Source organism: Kogia breviceps, chromosome 5 (genome assembly GCF_026419965.1).
Source record: "Kogia breviceps isolate mKogBre1 chromosome 5, mKogBre1 haplotype 1, whole genome shotgun sequence".
NCBI classification, from domain to species: Eukaryota; Metazoa; Chordata; class Mammalia; order Artiodactyla; family Physeteridae; genus Kogia; species Kogia breviceps.
Window position 1 is genome coordinate 82,465,443 of NC_081314.1, and position 20,545 is coordinate 82,485,987.

Consider the following 20,545-nt stretch of genomic DNA (forward strand, 5'->3'; position numbering starts at 1 on the left):
TTGGCTTCAGGTGACGCCTCTCTTCCTGACCTGAACATGACCACCTTCTGTTTCCTCACATGGCTTTTTCTCTGAGTACATGGCGGTGGGGGGGGGGGGCAGTGGGTGTAGATAGAGATTTCTGGTGTCTCTTCCTCTGATAAGGACACCAGTCCTATTGGATTAGGGTCCCATCCTTATGACCTCATTTAACCTTAGTTATCTGTGAGCCTCCTGAATCCTTATGTATAAAGGGTGAGAATAATAATTCTTGCCCTGTAGGTTTTTTTTTTTTTTTAAGAGATTCAGGTGAAATAGGTGATGTGACACAGCACAGCATAAATCAATGATTCTCAAACCAGGCTTGCATCAAAGTCATCTTCTTAAAAATAACTGTTTCTTTGACTTTCCGTTTGATAGTATAAGAGCTCTGCAGATCTGCTCCCTAGTATAACTGAGGAAAACTATTAAGAAACAACTATTTAGAGCTTTGGAAATGGTCCTAGGGTATACAGTAAATGCAGAGCTTCCCATTGGAGCAAAGGTTTTCTTTCTGGGAGAAGCAGGACATCAAGATTTCTTATCCTGCCCCCAGGATAACAGCTGCCAGCTGTTATGGCTAAGTTTTGGGAAAATGAGTTGGAGAGGTAAGGGGCTACTGTCCAGTCCCCACTTGTGGAACAGAGGCTCTACCTTGGTAACAGAGTTGCTGAGCATACTAGAGAACAGATCAACTTTTCCCTGTCTTAAAAGATGGTAGCTCCATGTCAGGAGAGACAAGCTGAGAAGACCTCAGGTTGTTACCTATCCCCCGCAAAATACTCAGTTGCTAAATGGGTTGTCACTCAGAAGAGTGTGCTGTTGTCCACACCTTCATCTTGAGAGCCCTGGTTCAGAGATTTTGCTTGGGGATAGGGGTGAGAAGCAAGGCATGAAACAGATAGCTCCCAATCTCTTCCTCAAGGAACTGACTTCATTTGCAGTAGAGCTGGAGAAGTTCAAACCTAAGGCTACTTTCAGAAACAGTGGAGATTGTGGTGAAAGGCACTTGGGAGATTTGTAGATTCAAAAAGATCCAGGCTAAACTGCAGGCTATTGAGCTTGCAGCAAGAACTGGGATAAGAGACAGCTGGAAGGAGCCTTCCTGGGGACAGAGTTAATATCGAACACTGACCTGAAACTGCTCATTCTAAGGAGCCTGAATTTGATTGGATTCCTCTGCGGAGCAATTTATGCCTGAAGCCATTGTTTAAATCAGTAGAGCAATCACCTGGCAATTAGTGGAGGTTAATAGCTGGGAGTCAGGGAAAGTGAGTCCTGACAGATTACTGTATGGCAGGATGACTGTGGGCATATCCAGGTTATGTTCCCCTGAGGACCAGCATCAGAGGCTTAACACTGCAGGAGGCTGGGTGTGGGGTGTGAAAGTAGACTTCTTTAAAATAAAACAGCAAGTTACTAAACAAATAAACAAGCAAATAAAAATATAAAACTTCATGGGTGGGGGAGTATACCTAGAGTTGCCACAGAGTATTATATAAGATGTTGAGTTCCCAATAAAAAGGTAAAAGATGTGCAAACAAAAACAAAACCCAGGAAAGTATGGCTAATACACTGGAAAAAGCAGACAACAGAAACTGCCTGTGAAAGAGAACAGATGTTAGATTTAACAGACATAGACTTTGAAGTACCCATTATGAATATGTTCAAAGAACCAAAGGAAACCTTCATTAAAGAAGTAAAGGAAGGTATGATGACAACTAATATCAAATAGAGACTATCAACCAAGAGACAGAAATTCTAAAGAAGAACCAAATGGAAATTCTGGAGTTGAAAAGTAACATAACTAATGAAAAATTAGTTATAGGGGCTCAGTAGTAGATTTGAATTGGTGGAAGAATGAATTAGCAAACTTGCCAATAGATTGATAGAAATCCAAGGAAAGGAGAGAAAAAAATGAATAAAATTGAAAAGAGCCTCAGAGAAATGTGGGGCAACCTTAATTAAGTGCACCACGGTATACATGAGAGTACTAGAAGAAGAGGGGAGAACAACGGAAAAAGTATTCAAAGAGATAATGGCTGAAAATTTCTCAAATTTATTGAAAAACACTGACCTGCATATACATCCAAAGACCCCAAAGAACTTCAAGTAGGATTAATGTAAGAAAAGTGGCAAATGGACATATCAGTGTGAAAATGTTGAAAATCATAGACAAGGAGAGAATCTTCAGAGTAGCAAGAGAAAAACAGCCGATTACTACAGCTGACTTCTCATCAGAAACAATGGAGTGCAGAGGTGGTAGAATAATATTGGGTTGGCCAAAAAGTTACTTCGGTTTTTAAGTAAAAAATAAAGGACACGTTTTTCATTTTTACCAAGAGCTTTATTGAACAACGTATGCACCTTTTTGTTCCACTACCTTCTGCCATTTTTCAGGCAACTTCATAATTCCGTCTTCCTAAAACTTTTTACCTTTTTGAGCAAAGAACTGTTCCAGGTGCCTTTAACAGTCTTCCAAGGATTGAGATTTTTTCCATTAAGACAATTTTGTAAAGACTAAAATAAATGGAAATCCAAAGGTGCAATGTCTGGTGAATACGGCGGATGAATCAAAACTTCCCAGCCAAGCTGTAACAGTTTTTGCCTGGTCGTCAAAGAAACAAGTGGTCTTGCATTATCCTGTTGGAAGATTATGAGTTTTCTGTTAACTAATTCTGGATGCTTTTCATCAAGTGCTGCTTTCATTTGGTTTAACTGGGAGCAGTACTCGTTGGAATTAATCATTTGGTTTTCTGGAAGGAGCTCATAATAGAGGACTCCCTTCCAGTCCCACCATATACGTAACATCAGCTTCTTTGGATGAAGACTGGCCTTTGGTGTGGTTGGTGGTGGTTCATTTTGCTTGCCCCATGATCTCGTCCTTCCACATTATTGTAAATATCCACTTTTCATCACCTGTCACAATTTGTTTTAAAATAGTATGTTTTCGTTACGTTTAAGTAGAGAATTGCATGCAGAAATACTGTCAAGAAGGTTTTCTTCGCTTAACTTACTGGAACCCAAACATCAAAGCGATTAACAACCAAGCTGGTGCAAATGATTTTCAACGCTTGATTTGGATATTTTGAGTATGTTGGCTGTCTCCCGTGTGGCATAACGTTGATTGTTCTCAATAATGTCTTGTTTTGATCTCAACTTCAACTGGTCTACCCGACTGGAGCATCATCCAGCGAGAAATCTCCAGCATGAAACTTCACAAACCACTTTTGACGTGTTCAATCAGTCACAGCACCTTCTCCATACACTGCACAAATCGTTTTTTTGCGTTTCAGTTGTGTTTTTATCTTTCTTGAAATGATAAAGCATAATATGCTGAAAATGTTTTTTTCCTTCCATCTTCCGTATTAAAATGGCTACACAAAAATTCACCAATTTTGATAAGTGTTTTTTAAATGCATGCTGATATGACAGCTGTCACAATATAATCTTAACAAAATTGTTTTGAATGAAGTTAACGACAACTAAGCGTTACTAGAGCCAGCGTATGGAAAAAACCAGTGAACCTTTTGGCCAACCCAATATATTCCAAGTACTCAGAGACAAATACTGTTAACCCCGATTTTTTTATATCCAGCAAAGCTGTCCTTTAAAAGTGAAGGTAAAATACTTTGCAGATAACAAAAACTGAGAGACTTTGTTACTAGCAGATTTGCCTTGCAGGATGGCTAAGGGAAGTTCTTTAGGCTGAAAGCAAGTGACCGCAGATGGTAATTTCAATCCACATGAACAAAGAGCACTAGAGTGTATAACCACATATTTTTTTCTTAAAACTGATTTAAAAAGCAGTTGTGTAAAATAATGTATATACAGTAAGTTCCCTACATACGAATGAGTTCCGTTCCAAGAGCATGTTCGTAAGTCCAGTTTGTTCATCGGTCCAACAAAGTTAGCCTAGGTACCCAACTAACAATCAGCTATATAGTACTGTACTGTAATAGGCTTATAATACTTTTCACACAAATAATACATAAAAAAACAAAAAAAAGAAAACATTTTTTTTTTTTTCCGGTACGCGGGCCTCTCACTGTTGTGCCTCTCCCGTTGCGGAGCACAGGCTCCAGATGCGCAGGCTCAGCGGCCATTGCTCACGGTACCAGCTGCTCCACGGCATGTGGGATCTTCCTGGACCAGGGCACGAACCCGTGTCCCCTGCATCGGCAGGCGGATTCTCAACCACTGTGCCACCAGGGAAGCCCAAGAAAATATTTTTAATCTTACAGTACAGTACCTTGAAAAGTACAGTAGCACAATACCACAGCTGGCATACAGGGGCTGGCATCGAGTGAACAGGCAAGAAGAGTTACTGACTGGAGGGGGGAGAAGAGATGGGAAATGGAAGAGTTGAAGGATCATCAGCAATAGGAGAAGGAGGGCAAGCTGCAATTTCACTCACACCTGATGTTGATGGCAAAGTTCTGATTCCTTGCTGGTTTCAGTTCTATTCTTCCCTTTTGAAAAAACGACCCAGTGATGTCTGGGTAGCTCTTTTTTTTCTTGTCATAGGTGACACAATAGCACTGGATTGCATTCTGAACAGCTGCTGCAACCTTTGTGTACTGTTCTACATTTGGGTGCTGTGCCTCAAAAACTAACTGTTCCTCCTCAAATAAAGAAAATGCCCTTGCCGTTTCCTGCATCGTGAATCTCTACGGTTCTTCAGTTACTTTTTCTTCCTCTTGTCCCTCCACTCTCAATATTTTCACTTTTGTTTCCATTGTTATTGCTTGGTGCTTCTTAGCAGTACCAGCTATATCACTGCTGCTTTTATGCTTGCTTCTGGACATCCTGGGCTTGAAATAAAGATACTGTACTACTGTACTGTATACAGTACTGTACAGTAAAGTATACAAAAGCACAACCACTTGTAGAGGATGCAGGCACGTGACAATTTACACCAGACACATGAACTAGCTTACATGATTAGACATGCAGACGCACGTTCGCATCTTTGAAAGTTTGCAACTTGAAAATTTGTGTTCAGGGGACTTGCTGTAATGTATTCTTGGGTCTATAGAAATGTAATGTATTTGAAATGTATCTGCTAATAACAGCTCAGGAGGTGAGTGGGATTTGCAAAACTGTCTTAAGCTAAGGAAGTAACTGTAGATGATTAAGTAATAATTATAACTGTGTTGTTGGATTTGTAACATTAATGTGTATAACAACAATATGATAAAATGGGGGGAAGGGAATAGAATTATATAGCATAACATTTCTATATCTCATTGGAATTAAGCTAGTATAAGTCTGAAGCTGATTCTAAGTGAAAGTATATGGTAAGCCCTTGAGCAACTACTGTGGGGAAAAAAAAACTAAAAAAATACAGTGAAAAAAATCACTAAAGAAATTTAAGTGCTTCATTAGAAAATCAGTGCAAAAGAAAGCAGTAAAAGTAATAAAGGAATGAAAGACATGAGACAGAAAATGAAAAATGGAAAAGCAGTCATCACTCCAACTATATCAGTAATAACACTAAATATGAATTGATTAAACAGTCTAATTAAAAAAGCAGAAATTGTGAGGCTGAATCCAACTATATGCTCTCTATAAGAGACATACTTTATTTATTTATTTATGTTTGGCCGCATCACAGCATGTGGGATCTTAGTTTCCTGACCAGAGATTGAACCCGTGCCCCCTGCAGTGGAAGCGCAGAGTCCTAACTACTGGACTGCCAGGGAATTCCCTGAGACATACTTTAAGTTTAAAGATACAAATACACTGAAAGTATAAGGATGGGAAAAGATAAACAAGTAGCAACCACAAGGAAGCTGGAGTATCTATGCTAATATCAGAAAAATTAGACTTTAAAACAAAAAATGTTACTAGTTTTGAAAGAAGCAAAACTATCTCTGGCAGATGACATAATCTTCTATGTAGAAAATCCTAAAGAATGCACTAATAAAATAGCATTAATAGACAAGTTCAGTTCAGCAAGGTTGCAGGATACAAAAATCAATGTATAAAAATCGATTGTATTTATATAGATTTGTCATGAACAATCCAAAAGTGAAATTAAGAAAATAATTCCATTTACAATAGCATTAAAAAATACTTAGGAGTAAATTTAACAAAAGAAGTGTAGAACACTGAAAACTACAAAACATTGTTGAAAGAAATTAAAGATCTAGATTAAAAAAAAAATTGTGTTCATGGTTTGGAAGATTTAACATTAAGGTGGCAATACTCCCCAAATTGATCTACAGATTCAGTGCAGTTCATATTGGAATCCCAGCTGACTTCTTTATAGGAATTGACAAACTGATTCTAAAATTCACATGGAATAGCAGTGTATCCAGGTGAGTCAAAAACAATCTTGAAAAAGAATAAAATAGGACTCATACTTCCTGATTTTAAAACTTACTACAAAAAAGATAAGATTGTGTGGAATTGGCACAAGGATACACATACGGATCAAGGTAATAGAATCGAAAGTTGAGAAATAAAACTATAAATATGTGATTGACTGATTTTCAACAAGAGTGTCAAGACTGTACAATAGAGAAAGAATAGTTTTTTCAGTAGTGCTGGAACAACTGGTAGCCACATGCAAAATAATGAAGTTGGACCTTTACCTCAAACCACATAGAAAAATTAACCCAGAATGGATGACAAACCTAGAGGTAAGAGATAAAACTCTGGAACTCTTAGAAGAAAACTGAGGGTTAAGAATCCCTAAGTATCAGACTTCCCTGGTGGTGCAGTGGTTGAGAGCCTGCCTGCCGATGCCGGGGACGCGGGTTTGTGCCCCAGTCCAGGAAGATCCCACATGCCACGGAGCGGCTGGGCCCGTGAGCCATGGCCGCTGAGCCTGCGCGTCCGGAGCCTGTGCTCTGCAACGGAAGAGGCCAGAGCAGTGAGAGGCTCGCGTACCGCAAAAAAAAAAAAGAAAAAAGAATTCCTAAGTATGGCACTAAAAGCATTGAGCATCAGAAAAAGAAATTGGTTAATTTGGATTCCATCAAAATTAAAAACTTTTGGTGCTTCAGAATTCATGAGAGGGTTTTAACAGTAGATTTGACCATCAAGAAAATGAAAAGACAACCTATAAAATGGAAGAAAATGGGCTTCCCTGGGGGCGCAGTGGTTGAGAATCTGCCTGCTAATGCAGGGGACACGGGTTCGAGCCCTGGTCTGGGAGGATCCCACATGCCGCGGAGCAACTAGGCCTGTGAGCCACAACTACTGAGCTTGTGTATCTGGAGACTTGCTCCGCAACGAGAGAGGCCGCGATAGTGAGAGGCCCACACACTGCAATGAAGAGTGGCCCCCGCTTGCCACAACTAGAGAAAGCCCTTGCACAGAAACGAAGACCCAACACAGCAAAAATTAATAAACTCCTGCCCCAAACATCTTCTTTTAAAAAAAAAAAGGAAGAAAATATTAACAAATCATGTATCTGACAGGGACTTCTATCTAAAGAACTCTTACAGCTCAATGGTAAAAAGACAACACAATTTTAAAATGGGCAAAGAATCTGAATAGACATTTTTTATGGAGGATATGTAGTTGGCAAATAAATATGTTAAAAGACATCTATCCTACTAGAATCAAAAGGTTATGATACTTTGCTCTATACCTGAAACTAATAAAATATTGTAAATCAGCTGTATTTCAGTTTAAAAAAAAGTGATAGCAGGTGTTGGTGAGGAAATGGAAAAATTGGCAACACTTGTATACTGCTGATAGGAATGTAAAATGGTACAGCTACTTTGGAAAAATAGTCTGGCAGCTCCTGAAATGATTAAACAGAGTGTATAGGTATATACCCAAGAGAAATGAAAACATAAGTCTGCATAAAAACTTGTCGACCAATGTTTATGGAAGCACTAGTCATGATAGCCCAGAAGTGGAAAGAACCCAAATGTCCATCATTTGATGAGTGGATAAATATAATGGAGTATCTCCATACAATGGGATATTATTCAGCCAGAAAAAGGAATAAAGTACTAATATATGCTGCAACACAGATGAACTTTGAAAATACTGTGCTAAGTTAAGAAACCAGGCACAGAAGATCCCACGTATTCTATTCACATGAAATATCCCGAATAGGAGCGATAGCCTTTTGAGGTGGTGAAAATGTTTAAAAATTTACTGTGGTGTTGATTTGCACATAATTGTGAATATACTAAAAGACACTGAATTGTACACTTTAATAAAGCTGTTAAAGTAACCATTTGACATTCCTGTGGGGTGGATCTGAGCATGTATATGTTTAAAATATTGAGCTATTAAAGTAACAGAGTTCTTTATAGTCAGCTGAGCTCCTCTGTTCCCTCCCTCCCTCTTATTTTTGTAGAAGTCATGACTACCCCAGGAAAAGAGAACTTCCGCCTGAAAAGTTACAAAAATAAGTCCCTGAATCCTGATGAGATGCGCAGAAGGAGGGAGGAAGAAGGACTGCAGTTACGTAAGCAGAAAAGAGAAGAGCAGGTAAGTCCTTTACCCTTAATTAATTTCTCTTAAAGAACTTAATGTTTCTTTTTAATCCTGACAGCATCGTCCTGTATTTTAATTTTAACAATGTTTAATATATATGTTTGTGTGGTGTATATCCCCCTCCCAACTATAAAATCAACATGTTTTAGGGGTAGGGGAGTGGAGGTAATGAAAAGCAGAATACAAGAATGAAGAAATCTCTCAGGTTCTCCTGTTCCCAACTACTATTTAATATTTTGGCCTATTTGTTTTATTTTTCTAGAGCTACAACTTCTTTAAGATTTTATGTGTTTATTAATGAATTCTCAAGTGACCAACAGAACATTGCTTTTCATTCTGAATTTTAATTTGAAAGTTTATAAACATGTACAAAAATAAAGAATGGATAATGAACCTCATAAACTCATCCTTTGGGTTCAGTAATTATCAGCAGTTTGCTGTACTTGCTTTGTGTCTTTCTATCTTTATGTTTCTTTATTAGGTAGTATTTTAAACAAAATTTCAAGGAATAAGTCTTTATACCCCTGAATTCTGTATTATTCATAAGGACTTTTAGGACAAGGATTTTTGATCATTTTTAACCTGAGAATGTCTATAGGGGAATCTGAGATTCACCTTCATTTTACCTTTCTCTAAAAATGCTTAGGACAAATGGTCCATCCCTTTTGGCAAGAAAATTTAAAGGTCGAACACTTAGGTGACTTTTTTTGCTAAGGCGTGAGATTGGAAGGACCATTTGACCCCCACACTATGAAAGCTCCATAAAAGGCAAGTGAATGAGTCAGAACCCTTCATACCTGAGAAATAAGGCAATTTGTTATAAATAGTTTATAGTTATAGTGAGTTATTCAACATACACTATTCTTTTGAGTAACACTGCACTAGATAATCCAGTTATTTGAAATCCAAGAGTGCATTACAACCTCAGTGTTTTATCTGTTAGGGCTGTAAATGTTTGAATCACTTTATCATTATTATTGTTGGCGGGAGGGCAATGAGTTTGTAATATTGTAATAGAGTTTATATTAAGTACAGCAAAATAAGTTATGAGTTCTTAACATTCTGCTTTACTGTCTTTGAAAGCAATCACTTATTCATAAAAAGATGAGTTTCTCTTGGTTTCTTGTTGCATCTTTATTCATCTCTGTCTTATTCGAAGTGGAACCTTTTTTTGCATGAGCTTTTATTTAGCTTCTATTTTGGGGGTAAATTTCAGGTATTACAACAGCATTATTTTATATTTACATGTAAATGTGAATACATGTATGTATGCACACAAGCACAAGTATAGGTCTGAATATAACCACTAGCCTATACATTATATTTGGCATAAAGCCATTTGAAGATGTAGTAATGACAGTCTGCCATTTACAGTGTTTATTTTATACTGTTTCTTCTTGGTGACAGGCAATTCATGTTATTAGACTTCACTGTAAAATTTATATAAACAAAAAATAAGTTTTTCATATTCAGTTGCCTGAAGGCAGATGCTCTGTCAGGTCACAAGTACGGCCCCACTTATCTGACTAAAAACATTTGTAGTTGAAGTTCTGTCATCTTCATTGTATGAGTCTGAAACTGTGCTAGGGCTTTAATAGGTTTCTGTGATAAGTTTCTGGAATATTGCTCTATTTAAAATCTTAATTTTGTTGTTTCGTATGTGCCATCTTATGTAAGGAGAACTGGTAAAGCAAATCAGACTCAATATCACAGCAGTACTTGTTTCACACCTAATTTGTAAAATAGTAAACATCAGTAATATACAGATTTATTTAGGTACTGTTTATCTTTCCACAGTTGCTTAGTCATCTATCTGGAAAAGTCACAGGCTTAGGCCAGCTGTGCAGCTAGATTCGAGGGTAGTACAGGAATTGATGCTGCCAAGTACACAAAAGATAACTGCATCTTTTAGAGCTTTCCTTTCAGCAGACTAGCACTTAATATTTGTTATTTAGGCAGCACCGTATAAATGACCTTTATTTATTTGATACCAGCAGACCAAACTAAAATTTATTTTTTGGCAAAAATTTTACTAGTTGATGTTATTCTGATTGAGCCAGTTTTATCATTTTTTATGTATAAAAAGATGAAATTTGCATTTACTATTAAAATATTTTGAATTAAGCAAACTCTTGCTAGCTCAATGTGTGTGGGTAACACAGTGATGCTAAAAAGTTTGTAAAAACCATAGTGATGAAGAATGGAGGCTTGATTAATGTTTTTAGTTACAAGAAATATTTTGTGAAGTAAGCAAATTGATAAAACTTGTGGATAGCCAACTTTTCCCACTGAATAACTTGTTTACAATTTCAGTCAACATGTAGTCTGTACATGGTATACAAATCATAATTATTTTGGCCATTTTTGTCTTTTTTTAAAACCTATTTTTTTGAGACAACAAGGATGGACTTTGAAGGCATTATGTGGACTGAGATAAGCCAGGCAGAGAAAGACACATGCTTATATGTGGAATCTAAAAACAAAAAATACCCAAGCTCATAGAAAAAGAGATAAGACTTGTTAGCAGAGGTGGATGATTGGGGGAGGGAGAATTGAAGGAAGGTGGTCTAAAGGTACAAACTTCCATTTATAAGATAAATAAGTATGAGGGAGGTAATGTACAACATGACTATAGCTAACACTGGTGTATGATATATAGGAAATATGGATAATTTTTTTTCTTTGTCTCTGTTGTATCTATATGAGAAGATGGATGTTAGCTGAACCTGTTGTGGTAGTCACTTCACAATATACGTAAATCACACCATCATGCTGTATAACTTAAACTTATATAGTGATGTATGTCAATTATTATTATTATTTTTTTTGCTGTACGCGGGCCTCTCACTGCTGTGGCCTCTCCCATTGCGGAGCACAGGTTCTGGACGTGCATGCTCAGCGGCCATGGCTCACGGGCCTAGCCGCTCCGCGGCATGTGGGATCTTCCTGGACCTGGGCACGAACTTGTGTCCCCTGCATCAGCAGGCAGACTCTCAACCACTGCGCCACCAAGGAAGCCCGTGTCAATTATTTTTTAATAAAACTGGTCAAAGAAGCAGATGAAAACAAACCAACCTATTTTTCTCTGAATAATACATGTACATAATTGAAAAAGTTAAATAGTCCTAAAATACTTGAAACCAAACTAGCAGTGTTCTTGGTCTCATTCCCAAGTAAACCACTTTCAACCTCTCAGCTGTTCAACGTGGTTTATACTGCTACGTATCTGAGTAATATGTGTATGTTACTATATGTCTTTATCAATTTAAAATATTATCTATTGATGTTCTGTTATAGTAGGTGAGGATTTAAGCTCTAAACCACTCCTTTCCTTACCTGTGCATCTTCCTAGTGTAGAGTTATATTACAATATGTAAGAATTCACTGCTGAGCTGAATAGTATACTGTGGTTACATTTCCTTTCTTAATACTTTGTTTTTTCCTGGGGTTAATTGTCTCATTTTTTACCTCCTTGGCTTCGAATTCCTGGCTGTCTTCTCTTTCCTACAGTTCTTTTAAATTATTTTTGTCTGATTTTCTACTTGGTTAAACTTCTCAGATAATTTCAGTTATATTTCTTTACCCTAGAGACCTTCATCTTATATTTGTTGTCCTCTTGCTCCAGTCGGTATTGTTTATCCTGTGGGCTTGTTGCATAGCTGTAGTCTTAGGTAATTTCTTAACTTCTTTTCTTGTCACCTTTGTGATGTAAATAGTATTGTGTTTTTGATTTTAAATTCCATCATACCATATTAAGGACGCTGCCTGTGAATATAAATTTTGCATTACCAGTAGATGTAATTTTAGTGATTAGGTTTGATTTTTGAGTCATGTAAATGTTTTTAAGTAATTGTACAAAAACAAAACTAAATCAACATGAGAGAGGCTGTCCTTAAAAATAAAAGTAATTAAAGGATGCTTATTGTGTATCATGCTTGTGGTTAAACTACATAGAAAGGAATTATTTAATAAACTTTAAAATATGGCAATATGATTAATTATCTATATTGGGATATATCTTAAGTATAAACAAATCTTTAATTGCTTTTTGTAATCATATAGGATTGATATTTATTCTGAAACTATATATTCTTATATATGAATAGAGCAAATAAGTATTTATGTATTTAATACTAGGAACCTGGATTTTTTTAGCTTAAAATATGGAAATGTAAAATCAAAGAAGTTATATAAATTTGAATTGGTAATATCACTAGGGATTCATTATATATTTCCTTTAAACACACACACACACCCAGCTTTGTCCTGAAAACGCCTAGAAATAGTGAAATACCTTGTAGCAGTGAGCACCCCTAGTACCCTGAGATGGTGGTAATTAGAATTTTTCTCTCAAAGGAACAAGGCTCCTTGGAAAAATAGCTGATTCTTCATTAAAGATAGTGAATATTCAAGGTGAACCTATAATGTTTTCTCATAACATAAAGCAAGGAAGTTAAGATGTGAAATTGTGGTGAAAAGACTCAGGAGATAACTTGAACAGTCTCTCATTAGCCAAAAGTAGGATATTTTGAATTTCAGAAAGGGTACTATGAGGACTTAGCTTCCAGCCAAAGTGGAGTACCAGGGCCCAGATTTACCCTATTACTCAAAACAACCAACAATAAACAGACAAAATACGTGAAACAACAGTTTTAATACACCAGACATCAAAGAACTTATACCTATTCTTCTCAAACTATTCCAAAAGATTGAAAAGGAGGGAACACTCTCAAAATCATTCTATGAAAAGCCACCATCATCCTCATACTGAAATCAGACAAAGACACTGCAAAAAGAAAATTACAGGCCAATGTCTTTGATAAATATAGGTGCAAAAATACTCAACAAAATATTAGCAAACTGAATCCAACAACATAAAAAGGATCATACACCATGATCAAATTGGATTCATTCCAGGGTCACAGGATGGTTCAACGTATGCAAATCAATCAATGTGATACATCACATTAACAAAAAAAAAAGACAGAAACCATGTGATCACTTCAGTAGATGCAGAAAAAGCATTTGATAAAGTTCAATATCCATGCATGATGAGAACAGTCACCAAAGTAGGTATAGAGGGAACTTAACATAATAAAAGCTTTTATGACAAACCCACAACCAACATAATACTCAATGGTGAAAAGCTGAAAGCCTTCCTGCTAAATTCTGGAACAAGACAAGGATGGCCACTCTAACCACTTCTATTCAACATAGTATTGGAAGTCTAGCCACATCAGTCAGACAAGAAAAAGAAATAAAAGGTATCCACATTGGACGGGAAGAGGTAAAACTGTCATTATATGCAGATGATATATGATGTACTATATGTAGAAAACCCTAAAAACTCCACACAAAAACTTTTAGAACTAATAAATGAATTCAGCAAGGTAGCGGGATACAGGATTAATATACAGAAATCTGTTGGCATTTCATTGCACTAACAACACAATATCAGAAAGAGAGTGAAAAAACAGTCTTTTAAAATAGTGTCCAAAAAAAAAAAGCCTAGGAATAAACCTGACCAAGGAGCTGAAAGACATATACCTTGAGAACTATAAAACATTGACAAAGGAAATTGCAGACGATTCAATGAAATGGAAAGATATCCCATGCTCTTGGATTGGAAGAATTAGTATAGTTAAAATGGCCATACTACCCAAAGCAATCTACAGATTTAATGAGATCCGTATCAGATTACCCATGACATTTTTCACAGAACTAGAACAAGTAATCTTAAAATTTATATGGAACCATAGAAGACCCAGAATTGCCAAAGCAATCCTGGGGAAAAAGAACAAAGCTGGGGGGATAACCCTCCCAGACTTTAGACAGTACTACAAAGCTAATCAAAACAGTGTGGTATTGGCACAAAAACGGGCATGGATAAATAGAGAATAGAGAGCCCAGAAGTAAACCAACACACCTACGGTCAATTAGTCTTTGACAAAGGAGGCAAGAATATACAATGGAGAAAAGAAATTCTGTTCAACAAGTGGTGTTGGGAAAGCTGGACAGCCTCATGTATTGATAAATCAGTGAAGTTAGAACAGTCCCTCACACCATATACAAAAGTAAGCTCACAGTGGCTTAAAGACTTACATATAAGACATGATACCATAAAACTCCTAGAAGAGAACATAGACAAAACATTCTCTGATATAAATCATACCCATGTTTTCTTAGGTCAGTCTCCCAAAGCAAAAGAAAGAAAAGCAGAAATAAATGGGACCTAATCAAACTTACAAGCTTTTGCATGGCAAAGGGAAACCATAAACACAAAAAAAAGACAGCCTACATAATGGGAGAAAATATTTGCAAACGATGTGACCAACAAGGGCTTAATTTCCAAAATATATAAATAGTTCATACAACTCAACATCAAAAAAAAAAACCCAATCAAAAAATGGGCAGAAGACTTAAATAGACATTTCTCTGAAGAAGACATACAGATGGCCACACATGCATGCACACACACACACACACACACACACACACACAATATGGAATATTAGCCGTAAAAAGAATGAAATATTGCCATTTGTGGGAACATGGATAGACCTGTAGAAAATCATAGTAAGTGGAGTAAATCAGACAGAAAAAAAGACAAATATATGATACCACTTATATGTGAAATCTAAAGTATAATCGAAATGAGTCTATATACAAAACAGAAATAGACTCAGACATAGAAAACAAACTTACGGTCACCAAAGGTGAAAGGGAGGTAGGGGAGGGATAAATTAGAAGTATCGGGTTCACAAACTACTATACATAAAATAGCTAAGCAACAAGAATTTACTGTATAACACAAGGAACAACATTCAGTATCTTGTAATAACCTATAATGGAAAATGATCTATCTTTAAATCACTTTGCTATACACCTGAAAATAAGACAATATTGTGAATCAACTATACCTCAATTAAAAAAACAAAACAAAACAAAAAAACAGACATCAAGCATTCAATGACAGTAATCTCTAGAGATAGGAAACAAATGAGGTGAGCTCTACAACTTGCCTCAGCTTGCTGCCTGAGAGTTTCCAAGTTTCAACACAGGGAAGGGGAACTAAGGCAGAGCCCATAGATTGCCTGAGTTGAGACAGAGCTGAGTCCCGGGACACCAAAACAAATGGAGTCATAGGATGGAATACCAGAAAGGAGAGACCTGTATACATAGAGAACTGGAGATCTTCAAAGGATTTCCTTGAATATTCAGCATGTACTGATCACATATGTTTGAGGAAACTACCCAAGACTGGAGAAATACCCAAATGGATTAGAGGGAACAGTGCCTGGCCCTTATATAGGGCTAAGAATAGTGCCTGTTCCCTTAGCCAGACTGGAATAATTCTTGGGGCATTAGGTATTCAAGAGAGTCTTGCCTCAGTAGTGGAGATTAATTAGCCATAGACTTAGTACTGCTTCAGACCTACCTAGCAAATCATAAAAGCAAGATCCAAGAAGATCAAACTGTTTCCATATTACTTAGCTACATATCAGAACAACGCCCAAGAAAATTTATAGGAATACAAAAATATCCAGTACCCAACTAAGTCAAATTGACAATGTCTGGCATCCAAACAAGATTACCAGGTGTACAAAAAAGTAGGAGAACATGATCAGTTATCAGGAGAACAGTCAAATGACTGTATTATGTTCAAAACATTAAGTAGAGGCATAGAAGATAAAAAAATGACTCAAATTGAACTTCTAGAGAAAAACTACGATGTCAGAACAAAAATACACAGATAGGATCAATGGTAAATTGGAAATCGCAGAAGAGAAGATTAATGAACTTCAAGGGATAAGACTAGAAACTGTCCAAAATGAAAAAGAAGAATACACGCGTGCACACACGGAAGAGCAGACATCAGTGAGTGATGGGGCAACTTATAAGAAACCTAATACATGGTTTGGGTCCCTGAAGGAGAGGAGAGAGGGTGGAAGAGAAAAAAATGTTTGAAGAAATAATGGCTAAAAACTTTTCATAATTACTGAAAACTATAAACCCACTGATCCAAGAAACTCAGTGAGTTCCAGCCAAGAAAGACATGAAGAAAACTACACTATGGCATGGTATAGCCAAACTACTTATAACCAATCATAAAGAGAAAGTCTTAAGAACATCCAGAGAAAACAATCGTGTTATATAAAGAAGAACAAAGATAAAGTTGACAACAGATTTCTCATTAATAGTGCATAATACAAGCCAGAAGACAGCGGAAAAACATCTTTAAATTACTCAAAGAAAGAAACTGTCAACTTTAAATTCTGTAGCTGGCAAAAATATTTTTCAAAAACTATGGTGAAACAAAGCTGTGTTCAGGCATACAAAAACTGAAAAAAATTCATCACCACCAGATCTGTACTACAGGCAGTGTTGGAGGGTGTCCTTTAGACCAGGGGTCCCCAACCCCTGGGCTGCAGACCGGTACCGGTCCGTGGCCTGTTAGGAACCGGGCCATACAGCAGGAGGTGAGCGGTGGGCGAGTGAGTGAGCGAAGCTTCATCTGCCATTCCCTACCTCTCCCCGTTGCTTGCAGTACCACCTGAACCATTGTCCCCCCTGCCCCAGTCCGTGGAAAAATTGTCTTTGGTCCCTGGTGCCAAAAAGGTTGGGGACTGCTGCTTTAGACAGAAGTTAAATAATGCCCTGAATTACGTTGAAGCAAATCCCAGACATCAAATTATTTCATTTATAAATACTTCAGTATGTATCTCTGAAAGATAAAGGCTTACCAGAGTAGTACAGGCACACCTTGTTTTATTGTACTTTGCTTTATCATGCTTCACAGATATTGTGTGTGTGTATGTGTTTAATAAATTGAAGGTTTGTGGCAGCCCTACATCAAGTGTTTTGGCATCATTTTTCTAATAGCAGTTGCTCAGTTCGTATCTCTATGTCACATTTTGGTAGTTTTCACGTTTCAAACTTTTTCATTATAATTGTATTTGTTATGGTGATCTGTTATCAGTGATGTTACTGTTTTTTGATATTGGAAAAAGATTATGACTCACTGAAGGCTCAAGTGATGGTTAACATTTTTTAGCAATGAAGTTTTGTTTTGTTTCGGCCGTGCTGCGCGGCCTGCAGGATCTTAGTTCCCCTGACCAGGAATCGAACCCGTGCCCCATGCATTGGAAGCTCAGAGTCTTAACCACTGGACCGCCAGGGAAGCCTCAGCAATAAAGTATTTTTAAATTAAGATATACATTGTATTTTTTAGGCCTAATGCTTTGGGGCACTTCCTATGATATACTGCAGTACAGTGTAAACATAACTTTTACATGCACTGGGAAACTAAAAAATTCGTGTGACTCACTTCATTGTGGTGGTCTGGAACTCAACCTGCGATATCTCCAAGTCATGCCTATATTATCATACCTTAAAAAGTTAACAGTTCCTTAATATCAAGCCTCTAGTCAGCACCCATCAGTTTTTCACCTCAAGCTTAGTAACTGTTGATGATCATTGCCTAGATCCATTACTTTACCAGGAGTTGCAGTGATCATTTTATCATTCCTTCTGCTTTTATTAACTAGCAGGTCACTCTAAAGAGGAGCTTCTCCTCAACAAGTTTTTTGTTTTCCTGAATTACTAATCATATAGGAAAGAGAAATACTTGATTCTCTCCCTTTGTTTTCAAAATAATGAGTTGGTTTCTTAGCATCCTCCAAGGGAAGCAGTAAAGGGTGAGTGTGTATTGAGACATTATCAGGGGACTTCCCTGGTGTCCCTGACACCAGGGTAGTCCCCTGATAATGGTTAAGACACTGCGCTTCCACTGTATAGGGGGCATGGGTTCAATCCCTGGTCAGGGAACTAAGATCTCGCATGACATGCCCTTGGCGCACCCAAAAATAAAGAAATAATTTAAAAAATTATTAGGAACTCATAGTATTTAGCATAGTAGAAGTATTTAAATTTATTTCAGCTATTACTCTTTTCTAACTAAAAAAAAAATCTTTGTGGTATACAGTATGTCATACGTTATTGACAGTGTCAATATGGCATTGATATATGTAAATGTAGTTGACATACAATAAAGTGCACAATTTGGTGAGTTTGGACATATGTATATATCTGTGAAACCATCACCATAATTAAGATAGTGAATATGTTTATCTCCCCAGACTTTTCTGGTACACCTTTATGGTACCTTTCCTCTACCCTTCTCATCCTATCTCCAAGCCACTTCTGATCTGTTTCTGTCACTACTCGTTAGTTTGCATAAATGAAATTATACGATGTGCATTCTTGTTTGTCTGGCTTTTTTTTTTAATCTTTATTTTTAATTTTTTATAGAATTTATTTATTTTTGGCAGCGTTGGGCCTTTGTTGCTGCGTGCGGGCTTTCTCTAGTTGCGGCGAGCAGGGGCTGCTCTTCGTTGCGGCACGCAGACTTCTCATTGCAGTGCCTTCTCTTGTTGCAGAGCATGGCTCTAGGTGCGCGGGCCTCAGTAGTTGTGGCTCACGGGCTTAGTTGCTCCGCGGCATGTGGGATCTTCCCAGACCAGGGCTCGAACCCGTGTCCCCTTCATTGGCAGGCGGATTCTTAACCACTGTGCCACCAGGGAAGCCCTGTCAGGCTTCTTTCGATCAGCTTAATCATTTTGAGATTCATATGTTGTTTGTCAGTAGCTCATTCTGTTTTGTTGTTGAGTATTATTCAGTTATATGCACAAACCACAATTGGTTTATCCATTCACCTGTTGATGGTAATTTGGATTGTTTCCAGTTTTTACTGGTTGCAGATAAAGCTGCTGTGAACATTCATGGACAGCTTTTTGTATAGACCTATATTTCCTTTTCTCTGGGATAGATATTTAGGAGCAGAATGACTGGGTACACCCTAAGTAGGTGTATACTTAAAAAGCTGCTGTTTGCTAAAATGGATTGTACTGTTTTTCCTTCTCATCAGCAGTGTATGAGTTTCTGTTGCTCCATGTCAATATTTGGCATCATCAGTCTTTTTATTTTACCTGAGGGGTGTGTAGTATATGCCATTATGGTTTTAATTTACTTTTTCTTAATGACTAATGTTGAGAGCATCTTTTCATGTGCTTATTTGCCGTTTGTATATCTACTTTAGTGAATTCTGTTTAAATATTTTCCTTGTTTTTTATTTTTATTTTTTAAAATTTTTTTCCTTGTTTTTTAAATTGAGTTGTTTGTCTTCTGGATACAAGTCCTTTTTGGATATGTGTTTTGCAAATATTTTCTCCCAGTCAGTGGCTTGCCTTTTCATTTTCATCAGTGATCTTTGAAGAGCAAAAGTTTTTGTGGCGTTCCATTTATCATTTATTTTTTTCATTTTCAGATTGTCCTTTTGTATGTCAAATCTTTGCCAAATCCACTGTCACTTAAGATTTTCTCATGCTTGCCAATTTGTACATGAAAGCCTACTGGGAATTTGATTGTGATTGTGTTAGATCTATAGATCAGGTTGGAGAGAATTGATAACAAATGAGTATCTCTCCATTTGTTTAGGTCTTTAATTTGCCAGTGATTTGTAGTTTTTGGTGTATAGATGCACGTTTTTTTGTCAGATTTTTCCCTATTTCATAGTTTTTGGTGCTATTATTAATGGTATCTTAATTTCAGTTTTCAATTGTTCATTGTCAGTGTTTAGAAATAGTTTATTTTTGTATAATCAATTTTGTTCTAAAGCTTGCTAAACTCATATATTGCTTCTAGTAGCTTCTTTGTAGATTCTGTTGGGTTTTCTACATAGATAATCATGTTGACTATAGATAAAGACAGTTTTACTTTTTCCTTTCCAATCTGGATGCCTTTTATTTCTTTACCTGCCTGATTGCACTGACTAGCAGCTTACAGCTTACTGACACCTTAAACCTTGAATAGAAATGGTGAAAAAGTACATACCTGTTTCATTCCTAATCTTAGGTGAAAAATAATCAATCTTTCATTAAGTGTGATGTTAGCTTTAGGTTTTTGATATATTCCGTTCCTTGAGTTCAAGGAGGTCCCTTCTGTTCCTGGTTAAATAGGTAAATAACTGTTTAGAATTCTTATGTCTTCTTGATCCCTTTAT

The 20,545-nt window shown here is 37.0% G+C and overlaps 1 protein-coding gene across 1 annotated transcript in view; it reads left to right on the top strand.

Annotated features, from left to right (window-relative positions):
* KPNA1 (karyopherin subunit alpha 1) overlaps positions 1-20,545 on the top strand; it is an 82,330-nt gene that overhangs the window by 21,839 nt on the left and 39,946 nt on the right. The window contains exon 2 of the mRNA XM_059064395.2: positions 8,345-8,478. Coding sequence (XP_058920378.1) covers positions 8,350-8,478 — 129 coding nt within the window. The 5' untranslated portion in view covers positions 8,345-8,349. The remainder of the gene's footprint in view (positions 1-8,344; positions 8,479-20,545) is intronic.